The sequence below is a fragment of the Grammomys surdaster genome, unplaced genomic scaffold, assembly GCF_004785775.1.
Source record: "Grammomys surdaster isolate TR1022 unplaced genomic scaffold, NIH_TR_1.0 62, whole genome shotgun sequence".
NCBI classification, from domain to species: domain Eukaryota; kingdom Metazoa; phylum Chordata; class Mammalia; order Rodentia; family Muridae; genus Grammomys; species Grammomys surdaster.
The window spans coordinates 17,329,922-17,351,687 of record NW_021604564.1 but is presented as its reverse complement, the minus strand read 5'-3'; the positions used below and the strand labels follow the sequence as shown (position 1 = coordinate 17,351,687).

The following is a 21,766-nucleotide window of genomic DNA, read 5'->3' as shown; positions in this document are numbered from 1 at the left end:
ATAGATAGATAGATAGATAGATAGATAGATAGATAGATAGATAGATATGATTTATAGATAGGTAAGCTACAGATGGGAGTCTTGGGTTTAGCCATAATCTAAATACTGACTATAGAATCGCTCTCCTGGTTGTCTCCGTAGCCCAGCCTTTCCAGATACCAATAAACATGGCCTGGAAGAAAATGGAGCAATGTTTTGTGGCTTTGTCTTTTGCTGGGTAGATAGGTAGGTAGATATGTCAATAGATAGATAGATAGATAGATAGATAGATAGATAGATAGATAGATAGATAGTCTGTGTGTGTGTACATGCACGTGCTTACGTGAGTCTATGAGTGTGTGTGTGTGTGTGTGTGTGTGTGTGTGTGTATAGGTCAGATACTGATAGCAAGTATTTTTTACTCTCTCACTTTCCACCTTATTTCTTAAAATAGGGTCTCTCACTGAACCTGGATTTGCTGATTCATGAGAAATTCAAGAGCAATTATAAAAAGGGAAGTTGGTCTTATTTTCAATACCCATTCATTCCAGTTTTATCATGTAAAGTCCCCTCTGGACACCATTGAAGCCAATGTCATCATACATAAATCACAATAGACCAGTTAGACTCTGAGAGTTGAGACAAGCTACCACTTAAATTGATCTATTAGCATTTACTCCATGAGTTAATATAACAAGAGCATATTATTATTCTATGTTTTCAGATTGACAGAGTCCATGGGCTCCACAGTTCCTAGTTCAGCAGTTATTGTCTATCTCTCCTATGCCAAGCATGGTGGGAAATGTTTTCATGGGATTTGTCATATTCTTGAAGCATATAGTCTTCATTACCATAAACTAAAATAGAGGCTTATCGAGAATATTTATAAAAGGCAAAGCTGCAGTTGAAACTCTATTTTGAGTCTAATTGCACTGTGGTCAATGGGCCCACTGTCCTATCATCCTCTCCCTGACTGGCACCTGTACCTGCTTGTCCCCGTGGCCACACCTGGCTGGACTGACTGTGACTCCCAAAGGCAACATCTCTCTGTGACTCCTCCTGCTCCTCACAAAATTAAGGAGGTATTTATCTGCACTTATGGTATAAAATAAAAAGCAAAGCCACACATCACCAGTGACCCTGGATGCTGGTTAGGAAAGCATAGTAGGGCAGGCACTCCCATAGCTTTGCTTTCTTCTTGGGTTGTTTTAGGAACGTCAAGACTTGGGGCACCTTAGCTACAGACCTTCTGACCTGGGAGCATACAAATTTGGCCTACTTTCTGGAACTCACTTTTTCCTGTTATGTCAAACTATATAGTGTTCTAGTGACTAGTATAGAAGAAAAAAACCAAAAGCAAAACCTTGTATCTCCCCAGAACATAAAGCTCCCAGAACATAAGGAAAGCTACTAAGTGATTGGGTTCCAGAGCCATAATTTTGGAGCATCATTTATAAATAGAATTTTCCTGAAATATTCCTAAAGAGGTGAATTCCAATTCCCTAGTTAATAGTTTGCCTCCAGAATGAAGACAGATACAGGGTGATTCTACTGAATAACATTTAGGTAGTTTTGCTAACTCTGATTCAGTAATTTGGTAACTATACATTAAATGTATGGTCTTTCAAGAAAGGAGTTGGAGAGAACTCCAAATTAACCTTTTCTCCAGGGTAGCAATATCCAACGTTTAAAAACCACCACTTTTCCAGGAGGATGAAATTCTTTATCATTTGTTCTTTCCTTTAGTGTATGTACTAGAGTTTGGACAATGCACCTCAACCCTAGTGTTAAAAAGGCCCAGTGACCCAAAAGAACTTTTTCTAGTAACTACATATTTATCTGTAGAGACTCACATTTGTTCTGTTTATCTTGAAGTGCATTCCAACTATAGACAATGTGGGAGATAACAAAAGAATCCAATATTTGCATGTGGCTCTAAGATCATCTTATCCAGCAGCTTGACCTTCCGCATACGTGTAGGTGCCAGGTCCCAAAACTCTTCAGAAAAGAACCATGCCTCCTTCCTGGGCCCCAGCAGAGTCCCAGCACCTACATGTCCAAGTGGTGAACAACCTTTGTATCAGCTCTTCACCAGTGTTGGGATTTGTGTCCATTCATATAAGACTGCTTGTACTGAATAAGGAAAGAGGAGCTATTGATGAAAAAAAAAGCAATTTTTCCTTTTCCTTAAAACTAACTCCCCTCAACATGTACTCATTTGCAAATGATCTATGGATCTGTGATATTTGACAAGAAATCAAAAATAATAAAAGCACTACCCTGGGATTATGTCTAGGGGATGTATACTTCACACAGCAATCCATGACCTTTCAAAATATAACAGGTTTGATATTTATCATACAGAAATATAGTCTATATTTATTTAATTTTCAGATATGTTATTTATGGCATCTCCAATATAAAAATAAGCTCAGAAGAAAAGAAATGCTTTCAATCATTTCACCCTAAGTAGAGGAAGTTGCCTGCAGCATAATGAAGGACTTTCTCTTGAGATGAAGTGATGAGTGGTTTCCAGGCCTCTTAGTCATAAGGAGCCTGACACTAAAACATTCTTAATCCAGAACTTGTGGCAGGGGAGGAGGCCTGAATGCCTGCTGTTGCCTTGACCTTCTCTGGAGGGTAGATATGTCTGCGGAAATGGTGGGAGGGAAGCGGGCCATGTTTGACATCAGAAAAACAAGTGGCATGCTAATAATGGATCCTGTTAATTAAAAAAAAAAAACAAAAGTTTATGCTTCAGAGCAAACTTCAGGCAACTTTACCCTGCAACACTTTATTAATTTTAATGAATGTTTATTTGAATGTGTGAAGTTCCTCAAATATCTAATTAAAACTTGCCCTGCTAACTCAAGATCACCTTCTGCCAAAGTTGGCCATGTTATATAATATCAGCATCTTAAATAACTAGAAAATGGACATCTAAGAGGTGTATGTACTGGTTGTGTTTAAACATCTATGTGCCCACAGAGACCTACACCAGATAATATGAAATGGTTCAGGAGAAATAAACACAGTCTTCATTCTCATGAGGCAGTTTCACTGATAAGAGGTAGCTGGGCACATCCTACTAAAGGATGATAGTAAGGACCTCCGAGGGGTTCACATTGCATGTATGTCTCAGAAATTTGGGGTACTAGGCAAGCTGGCAACTACCTATAACCCCCAAAGGATCTAGTTCCCTCTTCTGTGTGCACACACACATAATAAAAATATCTCTTTTTTTTAAGGTGCAAAACATTGGGTAAGGCAAACACAAAGCTCCCTTCAAGATGGTGAGAAAGAAGAACCAGTATGTTTACATTTAGTCCCATTTCCACAACTTGAAAGAAAAAAAAAAAAAAACACTGAGCATAGGGATGTCTCACAGGGTGGGAAGGATAGTCAAGATCAGCCCAAGCAGAAGCCTGGTTTGTGTTGGAGGTCAACATTGGTGTATCTGTCTGGGAAAGTGCACGAAATGGAAGGGAGGGATTGTCAGTGCTCAAAGGTCACTGAGAAGCTCCACTCTAACCTTCTCTCCTGTTGAGGTCTGAAGAGATCATGACACTTACTGTGGCATTTACCTTCCTAAGAGAAAGAATGTTCATCTTGCTCGGCACAAGCCAGCAAAGGGTAGCCGTCAGCAATGAGCTTCCCCATAGCCAGCTTCCTGCAGGCACTGAGGCCCCAAGTGCAGAACTCAGGAATGGGATTAGTGTTTAGCATGACCTGAGTAACATTTCAAAATTATGAAGATGGCAGGTGCATGTGTTTGTGAGTACATATGAAATCAGTCACAATTATGAGCATGAATATGTTGAACATATATCCTAAGAAATATTTAATTTCTAATATTGTCAAAATAAGATATAGTGTGTGGGGGAACATTTAGGAAGGTATTAGGTGCTATTTGTATTCTCCCACTTCTGATGTTTCTCCATTTTGGATAACAGTATGTATTGATTTTTAAAATCAAAACTCAAAGCTTATATCTTAAATCTGTGTTAGTTCCAGGTTAAGAGGGGTATCTAATTTTGTCATAGTTTGCTTTTTCTCAATCTTGGTACATTTCCATTTCTTTATTTAGTATTTCTGATAAAGAAGATTAAAGATAATTAAAACATTTTCTTAAAATTACAAACTCCATGGGCCAAAAAGATGTCTCAAGCAGTAAAAGCGCTTGTTGCCAAGCCTAATGACCTGAGTTTGAACCCCAGAACCGACATAGTGGAAGGAAAGAACAACCAACCACAAGTCTAAGCTCCACATATTCTCTCTCTCTCTCTCTCTCTCTCTCTCTCTCTCTCTCTCTCTCTCTCTCTCTCTCTCCTTCCCTCCCTCCCTCCCTCCCTCCTTCCTTCCCTCCTTCCTTCCCTCCCTCATCTCTCTCTCTCTCTCTCTCACGTACACACACACACACACATACACACACACACACACACACACACACACACACACATTAAATGCAATACATATTTTACATTACAAACCCCACAGCAGCAGTAGTAAAGTCTGTAACTAGCCAATTGATTACAGATGGACTGAGTATCTGTGTATCGTGCAAGTATCTGTGTATCGTGCATGCTAGGTGTTTTAGATGTCAAGGAAACCTTCACAAAGATGTCAGGCTGGCACTCAGCATTAATAAGAACCAAAGGGGTGCTAACATTTATGAAGCTGCAATGATCTAAACTAAAAGGATCTCATGCATGGAATGCTTGTGTTAGTTGCACATGAAGAGCAAAGAAACAAAAGCAGATTTTAGAACTGTGCTTTCGAATGAGAATATATATGTGTTGATTGACTGATATCCTAAATAAGTCATTTCAGTGGAGGGGAGGAGAGCTGCCCTCAGCCCTTAGATGTGATGGTGTGCTAGGAAGTGTGGACACAGGTGAGACCAGCAGGTCTGGGTTTCTCCTATGCTTCAGATGCAGATGAGCTGTGGCCAAATCATTCTTATTTGTAATCTTACTTTCAACTGTCCAACTGAACTGTATCCCTGCCCCCCAACCCAAACAAGCTATCATGAGATCCAATACCCAAAACTTTGTCGGGTATCTAACAGAATGCTGAGCTCGGGGAATCATCTCCAGGTGGCTTCATCCTCTCCTCTGAGAGGCAGAGAGTATAGCAGCATATCCTCACCTCAACACCTGTGTTGGCTCCCCAACCCTTTGACGGCCCTGTGACACCCAGTGCTGCACTGTACCTTCCACTCCTTCTCACCAAAGAAGAGCAGTGAATCAAAGTGAGGCTTTTGAAATAACAAATGTTCATGCCATTTGCCAGAACGCTGTGTCTTGGTGATATATTCGCAGTTTCCTAGTGGTAGTTGAAAAGACTGTGCTCAAGTATTGTTTAAAGGGCTATCATCTTATTGTTGAAGAAAGCAGTGGTAGAGAAAGGAGAGGCATCATGGAGTTCTCCCAGAAAAGCACCAAGGACAACATTACCCTTTTGCATACCATGTTTCCTAGTTAAAAACATCTTAAAAAATCCAACAAGGTCATGAGCAAAAGTGACTTTCACTTGAGATCAGAAAAGACATGTTTAAAATCATAGCTGAGGCTATCCTAATAAGATAAATTCAATCACCTTCTCATCCACTTCCTTCCTGTTCCTGTTCAGTATAAGGTAGGAGTAGATGGCTTCATGTTGTGTGAAGTATATAACTTACTTCTTGCTTGAGTGTATTTCCACTTGTATTTTCATTTTGTCATCTCCGTGTTGTTTGAAATAGTAAGTCGGTGTTAACCTTTTGTCACATTCTTTTTGTAAAGTTGAACTATTGGGTGTCTGGGTTTCTTTGACTGTGTTAAGCAACTGACCTTATAAAGAACCTCACACCGTGGCAGCTCCTCTGTTAGCACTGAGAGCTACTGATGGCAAAACTGAACAGAGTTGCTATATCGCATACCGGCCACATTAGGAATTTTAGTAGCAGCATCCTACAAATTAGGGGAAAGTCAGCAATAGCAGCATGATGGAGGACATCAGATGACGGGGACAGTAGAATGGGAGGGGTCTTTGATAGGTGAGTAGATACCCTGGGCGTGGTAGGCTCTCAAATACCCTTTCTGCAGCCACAAAGATGTTACCCACAGACCTCCGCTCTGTGCTCAGACTGTACCACATTGTTAAACAACAAAGCTCGTGGGGTGTTAGCTCTAAAGCCAACAGTTGCAATAGGGAACTAACCCAGTATCATGACTCTTTCCAGGTAGTAGGTGTAACCTTGAAGAAAAAATGGCACTGTCTTCAAAAAAGTGACCTGACCCTGGCTTTGGTGGGTTTTTCTGCAAGAAATGCAAAGCCCCGCATGTGTTTATGATTCAACCTTCCAGCCGATCACTGCTTTGTTCTAGAGTTCAGCATGAAAGGACTAATTTTTGTTTGGTTTTTGTTTCTGTTTTAGTAAAAAAGAAAAAAAAAGCATGTCTGTTGCTAATTCTAGCTATTATAGTTGCACATGTAAAACTTCTCTCTTTGTAGTTTATAGATTGGTAGCATTTCAAATAATGACTTTTTTTTCAAAATTCACCTGAAATTTTTTGAGATGCTTATCAATTGATATCTTCCTTCTCATCGCAAGAAGAGTCTAAGTTATTGCTTTTCAATTATACCTTATAATACTAGATTCGCTCTTTTACATATAGTAGGGAATTGACTATAAGCATGCCACTTTGTTTATTGCTGTAATATTAGAACGTCTTAGAGCATGGAAAGACTTCTTCGCAAATAATTTTGCTCTTGAAAAGAAAAGTTGCAGAAATAAATGTTATAAAACAGTTTTTTATAAATGAGCATAGCTTCTAAACATATAGTAAGTTAATAGCATGCACTGTTTCAAATTACTTTAATATCTGAAGGACTTGTTAAATGGCGTAAGAGTACCCCAATACATTTTCCCCAGAATTCAGAATTGTGCTATTATTTATTTTAAGAAAGTCACACTGCTTCATTAATGAGGAAACATGGAATTCTTCTCTACCCCAGTTGGCACTGCAATGAAACATCATTTCCCTGTATTCTCTCTGAAGTCAGTGACTCTAAGGATCAAGGCCACATAGTCTTTTGAGATCACATATGAAAATTATTACTGATACATCCAAGAAGAGCCCTAGTACTTGCGATCCAATCTTTAAAAGGGACACATGGTCACTTAATAATATAGTTTTAAGCCAAAACAAAGCTACAGAACTATCAACAGATTCACACATCTTAAAGTGTATTAACTGTACAAAAAGATTTCCTTTAATTCAATAAATATAAGGTGCAACTGGCTCCATTTTAGGAAGTTAGAACCTGAGTAAATGGACGGTCCGACCCCTAAATGGGATCTGCTTTCTAGATATCCTGGGAACACCTAAACACACACACACACACAGCACCCATCCATGTGTCTCTTGTGAAACAGCTATAGCTTGAGTAGATTGACAACACAAATATATGTGTTCTTAGTGTAAAAATGATTTTCTCCAAGGATGTTCTGCCAAGAGACCTGAGAAAAATCAAAGTTTTTGTTTTGAAAATATTGGGAACGTGATGCTTTGTTTTGTTCCATGATGACCTCCTTATATTTACTCTCATAAACTTGAGACTCTGGTCAACTCAAAGGGCAGAAGGCTGACATCCCTGGTGACTCACAATTCTCCTTACCTGAGAGGAACTGACACCAGAGACAGCCCCAACAGGATCTGCCTCAACAGGAATGTTTTACTTGTGTATTTATAAATTCTTCAATTAAAAGACATTTCTAAAACTGTACTGATGTTTCTTGGTCTCAAAGACATTAAAATTAGGAGAAAAAATACTCCTTCACTCAGGTGAGCCCATCTCACAGAACCCTCTGCTATGTGAAGCCACTGTAGAATATTTACAAGACGACGTTAATATACACCTAATGCCAAATTCACTGAAACATGAGATTTCAAAGACCACCCAACAAAAGCTCTCAGCAAATCAGAGCCTGGCTCAATCTCTGCCCTAAACCAAATATCTCGGGGCTGTCTAGTCATAATTTACAAATGAATACAAGGAAGTTATAGCATGCTAAAACTGATACTATAAAAATATATTCATTTCATGTTAATTGCCTTCAAATATATTATACATATAAAAATACTATGTTAAACAGGTCCGCTGTAGAGGGTGAAAAAGTAGCTAACTACAAGTTCACAAATAATCTTTCAGATTTTGTGTGTTTTCTCCTCAGCCAAAAGCCTCAAGATTCTCTGGCAGCCGCCCACCTCTTCACTCATGTCGGATTGCTCTTTAAACATTAGCCTATCTTGTCATAAATAACTTCAAGACGCCTCCTGACACATTCGTTGTTGGTTTCACTGTTATAGGGAAAAGGCTCTAGGGCTGCAGATAAGGCTGTTGCCATGGTGATGAAGGAGATACCGAGGGAGGAGTCTGCAGAAGAAAAGCCCCTCCTTACTGTGACATCACAGGTGGGCAGACCCATAGGGTTCCTGTAGGAAGCTGACATATGTTAATGTATCAAAAAATGTGATCATCAGCTAAAAAAGAGAAAAGCAGTAACTCACGCCAATCGCTTAAAGGCAGTTTCAGTGAAACAACTGGACAAATATAAATGAAAGCCAAAATTGAAAAAAATCAGTACTTGATCATGAATATTAATTTTCATTACTCAACATTAGTTTTAAAAATTAAGACAATATCTGTACAAGTATAACACTCTACTTCTTTAAAAGGAGTCTTGTTAACTTTGAGAAATACCAATAACAAGCAAAAAAAAAAAAATTGAATTCCTGAATAAATCCAGTCATATTATATACATATGTCAGTTTACCAGTAGATGCTCTAAATTTTCTTAAATGTTAAATATATTTCTGTTGTGACTTTGCATACTACACATTTGTCTATGCATATTTATGTTGATAACTAAGTTACAGGGATGAGCCGGAAGTCCCCAAATCTCCATGCAGAAAATGGCTCTCTGCTCCTCCCCATACTTGGTGGCCTTGATGAGGAAACACCATCTCTATTTTGAGCATGAAAGGGCCATTTTCAGCCTTTATTGTAACACACATAGAAAAAAGTCTCCACTTGCCTTTGAAGGCATGCTGAAACTGATCCTGCCCCTGCCCGGGGACTCCCGAAACACCCTGTAAAAGTCACCATAAATATCTATAGCACGACTCATTGCCACCCTGTGCAATTCTCAGTTTTGAATTCTGAGATGAAAAATATTTTTTCTTGCATTTATCTTATAATTTAGATTAGGTTGTTATGTTAAACATTTCATTTCTTCCATAACGCATTCGTAAATGCCGTGATTCTCTTCCGATTATGCACACGCCTAGAATTAGAAAGATGGCCATTTCCAGCCCTCGTGAAGCGCATTTCTGTCAAATGCTGAATTATGGCGGCTTATTTTCAGAATATCAGCAGATCTGGTCCCCAGCTGCTGCCAACATGTGTGGTTTTATTTTATTCTAAACGCCACGTTGTAAGTAATGAAAATTATGTAACACTGAAATTGAATAAATTTTTAAGTTATTAAAGATTTCTAGGATTGGGGAATAAATTTTATGTTCTGAGGGTGGGTTTGTTGTTGTCCATAAAGAAAAGATGATGCTTCTTCCGTGTAATCAAATCCTTTTCCAAGTTGGCATAATGAAGTATATACCATTTTACAATGATCACCTGCTCATCAGAGTCAGATCCCTGTGAATAACATATGCAAAATAGCCAGCCCACAATACCTCTGTGAACGATTGCCCGGTGAGCCCTTGGCATTCCTAGCAGGTGATGAGCCACACGGCTATGCCAATGGTGACTCTTGTGCTATACCACAGCACCATGGGATACCACAATTAAGACAGGCTCCAGTTGTCTCCAGGGCCTTACATTTTGCTGTTATATCCCAGTAGTCATTTCCACATGTATAATATTGTCATTATAGTCTAAGCTTGAATTTAAGATTTCATGTACAATGATATTTTTGATTTTTTTTAATTTAGAGAAGAAATCATGAATATCATCATCCTCTCCCATTCAGAACATTTGTGTGTGCCCAGTTCCTTTGAAATCTCTGTCTAGTGTCGTGTTGACTGTTTCTGAGACACTGATTATGACTTTACTGCATGAAGATCGTGTGACGCTTTCCTTGATGCTTCCTATTCTTATTGCACACTGGCCAGCTTATGAATCAGCAGGCAGACTTCTGATTCATAAATGTGATGCACCTGATGTAATGACAATCTATGGAACTCGTGGCAGCTGTGATAGAATAATTTCTCAATCAAATGTAGTTTTCTTAGCTGATAATGTCTTTTACATGACACACAAGTGGCTTTTCCCCTGGTGTGCGCCAGTGGCATGCACAAGCCATAAAGAAGCAGAGTGAGCTGAAAAAGTGAGTACTTCCCATGGCAACCACAGCATCCAGTCCGTCTGCCATGACACATTTGTTAACCTGTGTGAATGTCCCAGTGTCTTAACATGTTTGTTCCAGTGTCTCTTGTAAAGTCCCCTATGGCATAGCACTACATGTTACAGAGTACAAGAACTCATCTTCATCCCTGGTTTATCGATGCCAGCTGTCATGTCATAGATGCCAGATATGTCTGAAGCCAGTTGCTATCCTTTTGGGATAATTATAAAAGATAAATTCAGAATAAGCCACTGTATCACATTACCTTGTTCAGTAACATTTATTCAGCAGCACAGTATATCAGCACTTTAAGATTGTGAATATAATGGTTTGTTCTAGAACTTTTAGATGGATATAGCTAGCCATTCTCCAGTGGAAGCACCTTCAGACGATGGAACAAAGCAGGAGAGTTAGCCAGATGATTGCATTCAAAGCCTAGACCCCGGAAAGTGTGATTACTAATTCTATAGAGACAAACAAGTTCAAGCTCGTGCTGTCCTAAGTTAATGCCGACTCAGATAGTTTTTAAAAGGCATGCATTGGTGAAAGGTCTGAAGGAAAAACACATAAATTGCCAAATCGTTAAGTTAAAAGCTTCTAATCCTAGTGCTGTGCTGTCCAGTGCTGAGGCTACTGACCACTGAGCACTTCTGGCTTCTGGCATTTGAGACATGCTGCAAAATTTTTCAGAAAGAGAAATGTTTTTGAAGGGCTAATTTGAAAATATGAAAACTATCACATTAATAATTTTTATTGATCACATGCTAAAATATTTTGGACATGCTGAATTACATAAAGTATGTTATTGAAATTACTTGTACTTGTTAATGAGCACTGAAGATTATTGTAGTGTCAAGTTTTTATTGTTTACATTATAATATATAATGTATTATATGCATTAAACTGTAATACTATAACCAAACCAATTTTATGTACCCATGTACCCAAATATTATCCCATTGAAAAAGAGGATTCCTTTGAACGAGTCTAACTTTCTTAGTGAAAGTTTCATTTTGACAAATTTGGTTTCCTGAGGGTTTTTTTTTTTTTAAATCAAGGTACTCCCAGCTCCTTTTTCCTACAGAGGACAGTGTCTTAGAACTGAGTTTCACATCTCTCCCGCCTAAAGGGCATTTTTCTTCCTCCTCGACCTGTGTGTTCTATCTGTTCCCACTCTTTACACTCAGTAGGAATTTAATTTTCCTGTGTATGATAAAGGGAGAAAGAGCAATGCCCTTGACTGGGAAAACATTCTCAAGATTATTAAACATAGCCTCATTTGGGTTCCTATCATCAACTTAAAATGATTGCCTTAATGATGCGTACCTACCTCCCTTAGTAATAAGACTGCCCCACTGTGCAATGGTATTGTCAGTTCCTTTCTCCACGAATGTGGAGAATGTGAATTTGTATACATCTAACTGTCCGGCCTGGAGAAAGCCTGATGGACTGATCATTAGATTAAGTCAAGGGTTTGGAGGATATTTGACCAAGATAAAAAGAACTAGCATAGCAATGGAGCTGGGGCCTGGTCAGTTAGTACACAGGGACCTGATGCCCTCGGGTATCACAGTAGGCATGGCCAGGCTCTAAACTTAGACTGTTTGAGGGATGTATGACTTATATCAATGTTACAAACATGAGACTATTTATCAGTTGTTTCCAGTTTATAGCTGCCTTGATTTTATTTCTGTTGTTGTGACAAATACCCTCATGAAAAGCAACTTGGGAGAGAAAAAGAGATTATCTGGTTTACAATTCCAGGACACAATCCATTACTATAGGGAAGTCATGGTAGAAAGCTACGAACCACATCCACAGTTAAGAAGAAAAAGAGAATATATGCATTCTTGATTGCTCACTCTTAGCTAGCTTTCCCCTATTACTATTTAGAATCCCCTTTTACGGAATGGCACCACCCACAGTGGATTTTGTGTTTGTTCCTCAGTTAACAATCAAGACAATCCCATACTGACATGCCCACAGGCCAAACTGATCTAAATAATTTATTATAAGGACTCTCTTCCCAGGTGTTTCTAGGTTGACAATTAAAACTGGACAGCACACTAGCTTTGTTGTTTTTAACTTTAAAAATGATTCTTTAAGTGTTGAAATGCTTAATTAACAGAGTACAGTATTAACCTTAAGTGAAACCAGCAATGTTTCTATGGATTAATGTATTATATACTGTTTGATTACCTGACATGCATTTTGCTTTGTTGTCAATACTTAATAATATGCTAACACAAACTTATCACTCTATTTCTTTTAATAAAACATCTAAGTAAAAGATTTATTTAAAGATAATAAAGTTAAATTTTAGTCAAAAAGTAGGCAACAGAATTTATTTAAAAGTAAAATATTTTCCAACATGGCCATGAATTTGAAAAGGATCGAGGAGGGTTTGGAAGGAGGAACTGGGAAAGGGAAATGATGGAATTATATTATAATCCCCAAAAATAAAAGAAGTATTTTTAAGTAAAACATTGCCTTATAATTTGGTTCAAATAGATCACATAATAAAATATAATTTTTAAACATTGAAACTAGAAGAGGTAAAAAATGGAGTTCAGCGTATTCTCAAATAAAGTTTTAAAACAGTAATCCACTAGAGCTGGGTGGAGTTCCCTGCGTCTGTGTGGCAACATCTACTGGCCATGTCACCTGACCAGGCTGAATAGGTCACAATTCAGTTGAAATGATTTAACTGAATATTTGATTACCAATAAAGTATAATAATAGTTCAGTTGTCTTTGAATCCTGACTTACAAGGAAGCCCTTCATGAAAATCCCCACCTACCGTCTTCTTCTATAGTAGCCCCAGTTTCTGTGTCTGCTGACGGATTTTCTATCAAATTCTCCAGATTCAGGTTTCTGATTTAAAATAAAAGTGGTTATGTCTTGGGGAGGCTTTGCCCTCCTGTTCACCTATGTCCATGTCCTTCTTCCCAGCGGTGATGGCACTAGGCCAGCATAGGCCTGAATGTCCACTGTTTCAGATGTTAATTCTTGATATTCTTCACCTATTTGTAGGAAAACTAGCAGCCTTGGTAGCATTACAAAATGTTTCTTAGGTGCCACCATAGGCCCCATTTAGAAGACACAACTCTGGAAGGAGAGGTGTCTGAATATCTAGGTTAAGGCTTTCTAGGAAGTTGTTAAACATTTTGAAAGACCACTGATCTCTTCGTGGGTCACTCAAATTCAGTATGAAGTCCAGGATACCCACATGATCATCCTGTTGTATAATCAGCCAGTTACGCTGCATTAAAACCAGTCCACATTTATTAAACCACTACTATAGCATGCACAAAAGTTTTTAATAAAATCTCTAATGTCCTGTAGTTGTAGTCCAATGAGGAAGAATACATTATAACTAAGGCAGTGGGTGGTACCACATAAGCACAGATATGGAGATGATTCAAAAAGGTGCTCACTGCCCTGCACTAAAGAAGGTTGAGGTGTACTCATTGTAGGGACTCCTGCAAAAGAAGTAAGCATCCATTACCATCATGGGGCCTATTTGCATGTGTGCTTGGAATTGAAACTAGATCCTTGCACTTGCTAAGCACATGTTCTGTTACTGGGCTACATCCCAGGTGACCTCTGAACTGATACAAACACTGAGAAGACGCCATAGTTCAGTGAAAATGGAAATGGAAAGATGTGAACAGAGCAAGACAAAACCCTCACACCTAAGGAAGTGACCCTTCTAAACTCATCTATCATAATCTGGTTAATCTAAGAATCTGATTATCAAAATTACAAAGACTTGACTCAGTTATTAGCAAAGAATTAGAAACCTTTGTGTCACACTATAGTAGCTCCAATGTGCTTTGTACCCTAAGCCTTAAATTACGGGAAATGATAAAGTATTTTCAAATGAAATGAAGTCAATCTAAAAGTCAATAAACCTTCTCCTGCTGATGAATAAGGAGAGAATCCGTAGCATACAATTTGTAAGTAAAGGTTAGAGGGATTGTCTTAGACTCCATTCAATTTGAGCATTTCCTTTATGACCTGAAAGAGATGTTTTTATTCTTAAAGCACCACAAGAAAAACCACCTTCTTGGTTAAGAAGGAGAAGGAGGCATGGGGAAAGCTGGCCCAGTCTAGACACTTAAAAATAACCCTTCTGAGCCTAAAATCATGCTAAGTCCATAAACCGAAGATACAATTCACTTGGACCATGTGAGATACACCTGTGTGTGTCTTCCGCTCTTGCTGAGCCATTTGTCTCATTTGGCAGCCATTTCTTGAACAAGTTTTTCATGGAAATTCCCCACTGGAAGCAGTGAAGGATGTGAGCTGCAGTTGTGTCTAAGCTCAGACCGTGCAAGGGACTCGTCCTTTGTCTTCATGATGTCTCTTAACTCATCTTCCACATCTTCATCAAAACCCGAACTCTTTCTGACCATTTTAATGGCTGTTCCATGCTATCTGTCATCTGATCTTTCATCTTCTTTACCTGGAATCCCAGCACCATCCCACTTCATCCAGAGCACCGCCACTCTGATCCAGCATGGGAAACGCTAACTCTAAAAGCTGTGCCCTCTTGTTTTGTGTCTGTGGAGCAAAACCTCAAGAATAACCTAGTGACGTGACTGTCCGTGTTTTCATCAATCCTGGAGTCAGCAGTGGTCACTGGACACTGGACATTGAAGAGGCACCGGCCTGCAGACAAAGGGTCTAGAAGAATAGAAAGCCATGACTCTGAGCTGGGCTTCTTGGAATCTTTCTGAGCCAGCATCTCCTGGTTCCCTTTCCTCCTGTGCTGAGTGAACCCAGAGGACCACTGGTTCTTCCTCTGGGAAAACCATCTGAAATTTGAATGAGCGACTCAGCAACAACAACAAAATTCTATTGGTTTGACAAGCACGTTTTCCTCAAGGAAGCTCTTATTCAATAGTCCCTTTCCCTTGTTTTCCATTTACATGTTGATATAAACAATGGTTTTCCTGGGGTTCACCAAATAAATGGAATGGTTTTTAGCATTAAGAAATTATCTACAGAGATTGAAGATCCCAATATTCTAAACTGTAATAAGTCATGCCTGTTCTGCATGTCATGTGCACAGAATCAGGATTCAGGCATAAATTCATAATTCATCACTGTTTCCAAAAGGGGAGTACCAGAAAGCAGTTCTTGAAATATAACTTGTATTTATCTATATTAAAAGTGATACAGGTTAAGAATTCCTAATCTGAAAATCTAAAGTCTGAAAAAATATCTACAACTTATCATGCTTCAATTTGAAGCCACAAGTAGAATCCTCTGACTTCAAATAGCAGGTCTCAGCCAAAACACAGGCAGTCACACATCTATCATGTAAACTTATCTCCAAGCATGTGTGCAAGGTGTGTATGACATAAAAGTGAACTTGGTATTTAGATAAAGGTCCCATTCCTAAGTCAGCCCCTTATGTATCCATGAACATTTCAAAACCAAACAGTATATAAATTCTTTTGTGAACTAAAATGTTACAGTGAAGAAATACTCAAGTCATGTTTTTTAAATCAACACAAAGATAATTTAGCTACAGATAATATAGCTATTTGTTTGAGAAATTAAACTTTCCTTAGAAAAGTCGGGATGGCCAAAGAACCAGGATATTCATGTTTTTAAAGTGATGATTGTGTTGTCTTATACATATCAGTTGACAGGTCAGAGAGAACTAGGGCCAGTGGCTGGTAATCAGAACACACTGCTGAGCGTTACAGCTTTGTTAGGGAACGTCGCAGAATATCGTGCAGTGCCATGTTTGATGGTGACCTTCAGCCTCCATAAATCCTGACAATATGGCATCCACAGGAAAAGTTCATTTCTTTAAATACTGAGGGTAAGAAAAACAAATGACATCAGTACACCCAGCATGTTGCCTGGGTCCTAGAAACTGTCCCCTGCATAAATTTCAAGTACATTTTAAGATCATACAATGGACTTTTATGTCATAAAATATTTCAGCTAATTCCTAAACTTGAGTTGTCCATGGCATTTTTAAAAATTCAAATTCCTTACCCAGAAACTACAGTGAGCCCATTGGTCCTCAATACTTAAAACTATTTCACAATAATAAGCATGGGTGATAGCCAAGGAGAATGGAAGCAAAAAGCAAAGGGACCAGAATTTCACTTATAGGCTAAAGGAATGTCTCTTAAAATAAACAAATTAAAATGGTTAAAACCCACAGCCACCTTAGAAAATGTAATTTCCAATGAAATGTGACTTTGTATGTAGTAGCATTAAAACTAACAATAACTGAAGAATAGGTAACACCATTAACTGAAACGCTAAAAAGGGCTTTCTCTGTAATATCCCTCAATAATAGCCACAAATGTGCATGAGAATCAAATGTTTAATTCTCTATAAAAAGCCCTAGTAGAGGTATGAGGTTCAATGAGTTTAAGTAACAACGGTGTGCTTGGATGTCCTGTCTGGTGACTGTGACCCGCTTTATTGACTCTGAGCCAGAGGAACAATGGCATGATAATGTGAGGCAGTCTAAAATATTTTGAAACCTCGACATGTTAGTTATTAAAATTCTAGACACTTTGAGGCACATCTTTTCTTGACAATAAGCAGAATCAAACCTCTATGCTGTCTCTCAGAAAGTCCTGAATTTTTTCTCCCTTAGCCGTAGAAAACCTGGGCTCAAAATGAAGTACAAGAACTAAAGTAAAAGCTGCCCACTCCCAATGATTAGGGACCCACTGAAGCAAGCTCTCAGAATTTTACGTCTAATTGAAAAGTTATTAAGTCATAGAGTGAACTAATGGCAAAATAGGATTATACATATAGGAATCTATTCCCGAATACTGAAGGTGTTCACAAACACCTACTAGATGCCCAGGACAGGTAACATAATATCTTCTCTCAAATAAAATTTGTTATGCCCTACTAAACTATTCTATGGAAATGAAGGGGATTGTTCTAGGCACCTTGAGCTATTAAGAAGGGAAAAAATCAATCATGTTCATCCAACCAACTGCACAGGTCCATATGTGTGTACATCTCACCTACAGATATCATCAAGTAGCTAGTCCTCATGACAGCCCATCACCATGGAGTCTGAAGCCACTGTTCCAACGCTTTCTAGAACCTTCAGTCCAAATATACAGTGGCATTAGCCCATAACAACTGTGTCTTTTCTTGATGTGTTGACATTAGATGGTTGTAAAGCCACTCCTGGAGGGAAAGAAACAGGCTTAAGCTTTAACACTAAAGTTGGCTGCATCAAAACTATGTTAACAGTGCTGAAGGCTCCTTCCCTCCCCATGGTAATGTTTTGTTTTCTCTATTGCCCCACCCCATTCTTTTTTTATGTTTGTGTCTATTTCAGTAGGCTTGCTTGTCCCCTTGTGTTGCAAGGCTGCATTTTCATTTACATGCTTCCACAGTTCAACAGAGAAGCCCTTTGACACCCGTGTCCATTTGTTCTCAGCTGGTGAATGAGCAACAAGAAAGCAGACCTCTCCTGAGCCCCTCCATCGACGACTTCCTCTGCGAAACCAAATCTGAGGCCATTGCAAAGCCAGTGACGTCCAACACAGCTGGTAATTCATTTCTAACTATGTTCAAGTGGAGTGCATTTTACCTAGGAACGCAAATCCTTTTCTTCCAGGAATCTTACTAAAGAAGTAGAAGGGTTGCTATGTTTATTTATTTATTTGTAGGTGTGAATATTTGCATTTTGAAATATACCTGGAAGTTGGAGAATAGCTCATCAGAGATGGTTCCTTTCCACCAAATGGGTCCCAGGGATGGAACTCAGGTTGTCAGGGTTGGCAGCAAACACCCTTACCTGCTGGGCCATCTCACCAGCCCCTGCTCTCGGCATTTTAAGTGGGGGATAATGTTTGCAACCAAGTGACTTTTGAGTGTATACAATTCAGCATAGGTTAATAAATGACTTATATCCTAAGAAACTATAAATGATAATTAAAATACCCTACAGACAGGCAATAGTGTAGAGCCATTTAAATGTGTTCCTTGATCTCTCGTGTAAATTATCTCAACATTCCAATTCGCACACACACTTCCTGGAATTAAACATTCTCAACAGAATACCCTCATCTGCTCAGCGCTTGGCACACATAGAAATGAACATTCATCAACATGAGGAATGAGTGCTGCCGGCCACTGGCCAAATCCACAGTTCTCCAACATGCCTCCTTTCCAAATCTACCTCAGCGGGCCAACATTCATGTTCAAAGATGTGCTCTCCAAATAATAAGAAAAGTGTGGTGTTTAAGGATAGAAAACCAGAGATTATAGTGAATGGATGGTACCAACCGATATGCTCTCTCCCTTTCTCCTTAAAGTAGTCCCGCTTTTCCACAGTGGACTCAACTGAGAGGCGACTTCACTGGAACCAAGTGAAGAAGATCAGACAGGAAGGAAAGTGATTTTTTTTTCAGACTGCTAAACATTACTACAGAAAGAGAACTCGTGGCAGATGGTGGGGTGACAGAGGTGGAAGAGTAGATGATCGGAAGGTTTGGGAGATGAAAGCTCATGCGTGCTCATCCCGGCTCTGCATCTGGGGGCCAGCTTCTGCTTCCCCTCATCTATCTGGTAACAGTAGCTGAGCCTCAGTTTCCTTATCTAATAACAGTACGATTCTTGCCTTGGAAACTACTTGAGAAGATGAATGAATCCATCCAGGGATGTGTTGACAGTGGCAGACTCTAGCCAGGGAGGTCATCCTGATTGATATCAGGGGACAGCTTCTTGACACCTCCCTCTTTATTGCTTAACATCATATCCAGGTGATTGCTTTCTAAATCCAGCTGTCGTTTGAAGTGCTCGGGAACACTGAGTGCTTGCTGCATTCGAAGCAGGACATTGAATGAATTTCAGACTATCTGATCTGGTTAGTCCTAACCTTTGAAGCTGGGGCTCAGCCCTGTGAAACTGCAGGGCTATCTCAGAAAACTCAGAGCCTGTGTCCCTCAAATGCAGGCAATGCCACAAGGGTCAGGGGACTAAGGAAGCTCATCCTCACCTTTCAGTTCCCACTGATGAAGAAACTAAGCCACTTAGGAGCAGCCTGCCCTGAGGGGTTCAGTTAGTAAACACCATTCAATCCATAACATAATACTCTGAATCTTTTCTGCCCTACAGTGCATAAACATAAGAACCTGAGTTCAATCCCAGAAGTCTTGTTAAAAACTAAAGAGTGGACATGGAAGCATACGCTAGTAATCCCAGCTCTGGGGAATGGGGAGAGAAGCCTGGGGTGGGGAGGAGTTGCCAGCCTACACAACTGAGACAACAGATGACAAAGTAGTGAACCTCTATACATCAAATCAAGGTGGTGGCCAGACATCCCTGCACGTTCTCGGGAAGACATTGATCCAGGACTCTCTAGTCCTTTCTATTGGTCCTCTGGTTGTAACAAGAGTATGACTCCGTCTTTCGCATGTTATTTTGTCTGCATGCAGATCATATTGTATCTGTCTGTACACCTACCTGTATCCAAATTTCCTCTTTACATGAGGATATCTGTTATCTTGGAACTGTGTCCTGGCCTCCTCCAGGACAGCTTCATCTTTAGTCACATTTCTGATAAGGTCACCTTCTGAAATGTGGGGGCTTCTACTTAGGAACAATGAGGTGGAACACCATTCAATCCATAACGTAATACTCTGAATCTTTTCTGCCCTGCAGTGATTTCCAATCATACTGTGTTGCACACATTGTTTTACAAGCTTAGAACTATATCTCAAGGCAAAAATCACTATATTTTTTAATCCCTATTGAGCATAGTTCTTATAAAAATCAATACAGAGTAAACAATGTAAGAATTATTTTTCCAACATGATGATTTTTTCTAACAAATTTTAAAAGAATATATTTTTATTGCTTAATAAGAGAAAATAATTATGTGTCCATGATTGATTTTTTTTTTGCTGTGTTGGAAATTGAACCCAGGGTTTCATACATGCTGAATAGTCATAGTTTTTTTTTTCACTTCTTGAAATACATTCTCACTAAATTGTCCAGGCTGACCTTGAACTCACTCTATATCCTAAAAAAAGAAAATTGTGATTCTCTTACTTCCCAAGTAGCTGAAATTATTGACTGCTGCACTAGACCAAGCAAAACCTTTGATTTTAAAAAAGCAAGTACATCAATATTATATGCAGACTGATAATAATAAATGTCCTGAAAGCCACTGAACAATATATATTTAAAATGATTGTATTGTTATACATGTAGTATGACAAAATTTGCAATTATCTTGTATAATTTATTAACTCTGACATATGTTAAAGCACAGGACAGACTCTGTCAGAAATCAAGAAGAAAAGTGGCGATCCTGGCTGTGATTTATGAAGCCACATAAGAGCAAGACATTGAGTCATTAAACCAATGGTTATTTTGGAAGGAACTTTTTTTCATATTTTATAATTTTTTTATCTCACTCTTTCACTTGGAGTTAATATACCAATGTTTGGGACTTCTATGCATAAGCTACATAATAAAATACCTTAACTATAATATTAGCATCGGGCTTACAGGATACATTTCTATGAAAATCACCTAGCCATGAAGCTAATGACATGTCTCAGAAAAGCTTAGAAATCTGGGAAGCAGGGACTGGAAAAATGGCTTAATTGTTAAAGCACTTGCCAGGAAGCTAGCATGAAAGCCAGAGTCCAGATTCCTCAGCCATTGGCCTGTAATCCAGCCTCTGGGAGTTGAAACAGAATCTCCAGAACAGGCTAGAAAGATGCACTGTGCTGGCAATCTCTGGGTTGCAGAGGCCCTTCCTCAATGAATAAGGAGGAAGAACAATTGGAAGTTATTCCTAATATTAACCTAAGATATCCATATACACTCACACATGACAGTAAGCATATACAACACACACACACACGCAGTATATGCATATACAACATATACAGGTACATACGGAAATAGAAAGAGAAAAACCTGAGGAATAAATTCAATGACATATTACAATAAAGAAGAAAAGTTTGGCTTAATTCTTGAACTAGACTTTATCTATTTGGTAGATGTATTTCTATGATTACCTGTCTAAGTCATGCTTCATTGCACAGCATTAATAACAGTATGACTTCCACCAACTGATCAAAATAAGAATTTTCTGTTTCTTTTGGCAGGGTGGCCCCAATTGGGCTGTTACTCGGAGATCTGCCTCTTCCTGAGTCCTTAGTGCTAGGATTAAAATCAGGTGCCACAGTACTGATCTCAGACAACACTTTCTACTAGATGCTATTCTGTTCTGCTTTGAGTAGCCCTTTCAGGAGGCTATATATTTTTTCTATACATTTGCAGTGACCTGAGAGAGCCTTCTGGTTTCATAGGCTATCAATTTCAGATGTCCTAGAGATGGTTACAAATGGCTGTTTT

General features: G+C 38.9%; 1 protein-coding gene across 4 annotated transcripts in view; it reads left to right on the top strand.

The window, feature by feature from the left end:
• Positions 1–21,766, top strand: part of Pex5l (peroxisomal biogenesis factor 5 like) — a 150,117-nt gene that overhangs the window by 60,522 nt on the left and 67,829 nt on the right. For 2 of the 4 annotated variants that reach the window (XM_028763272.1, XM_028763291.1), the window contains exons 3-4: positions 8,334–8,438; positions 17,829–17,940. In XM_028763272.1, coding sequence (XP_028619105.1) covers positions 8,334–8,438; positions 17,829–17,940 — 217 coding nt within the window. The remainder of the gene's footprint in view (positions 1–8,333; positions 8,439–17,828; positions 17,941–21,766) is intronic. The other 2 variants (XM_028763280.1, XM_028763285.1) reach the window with 1 other exon arrangement.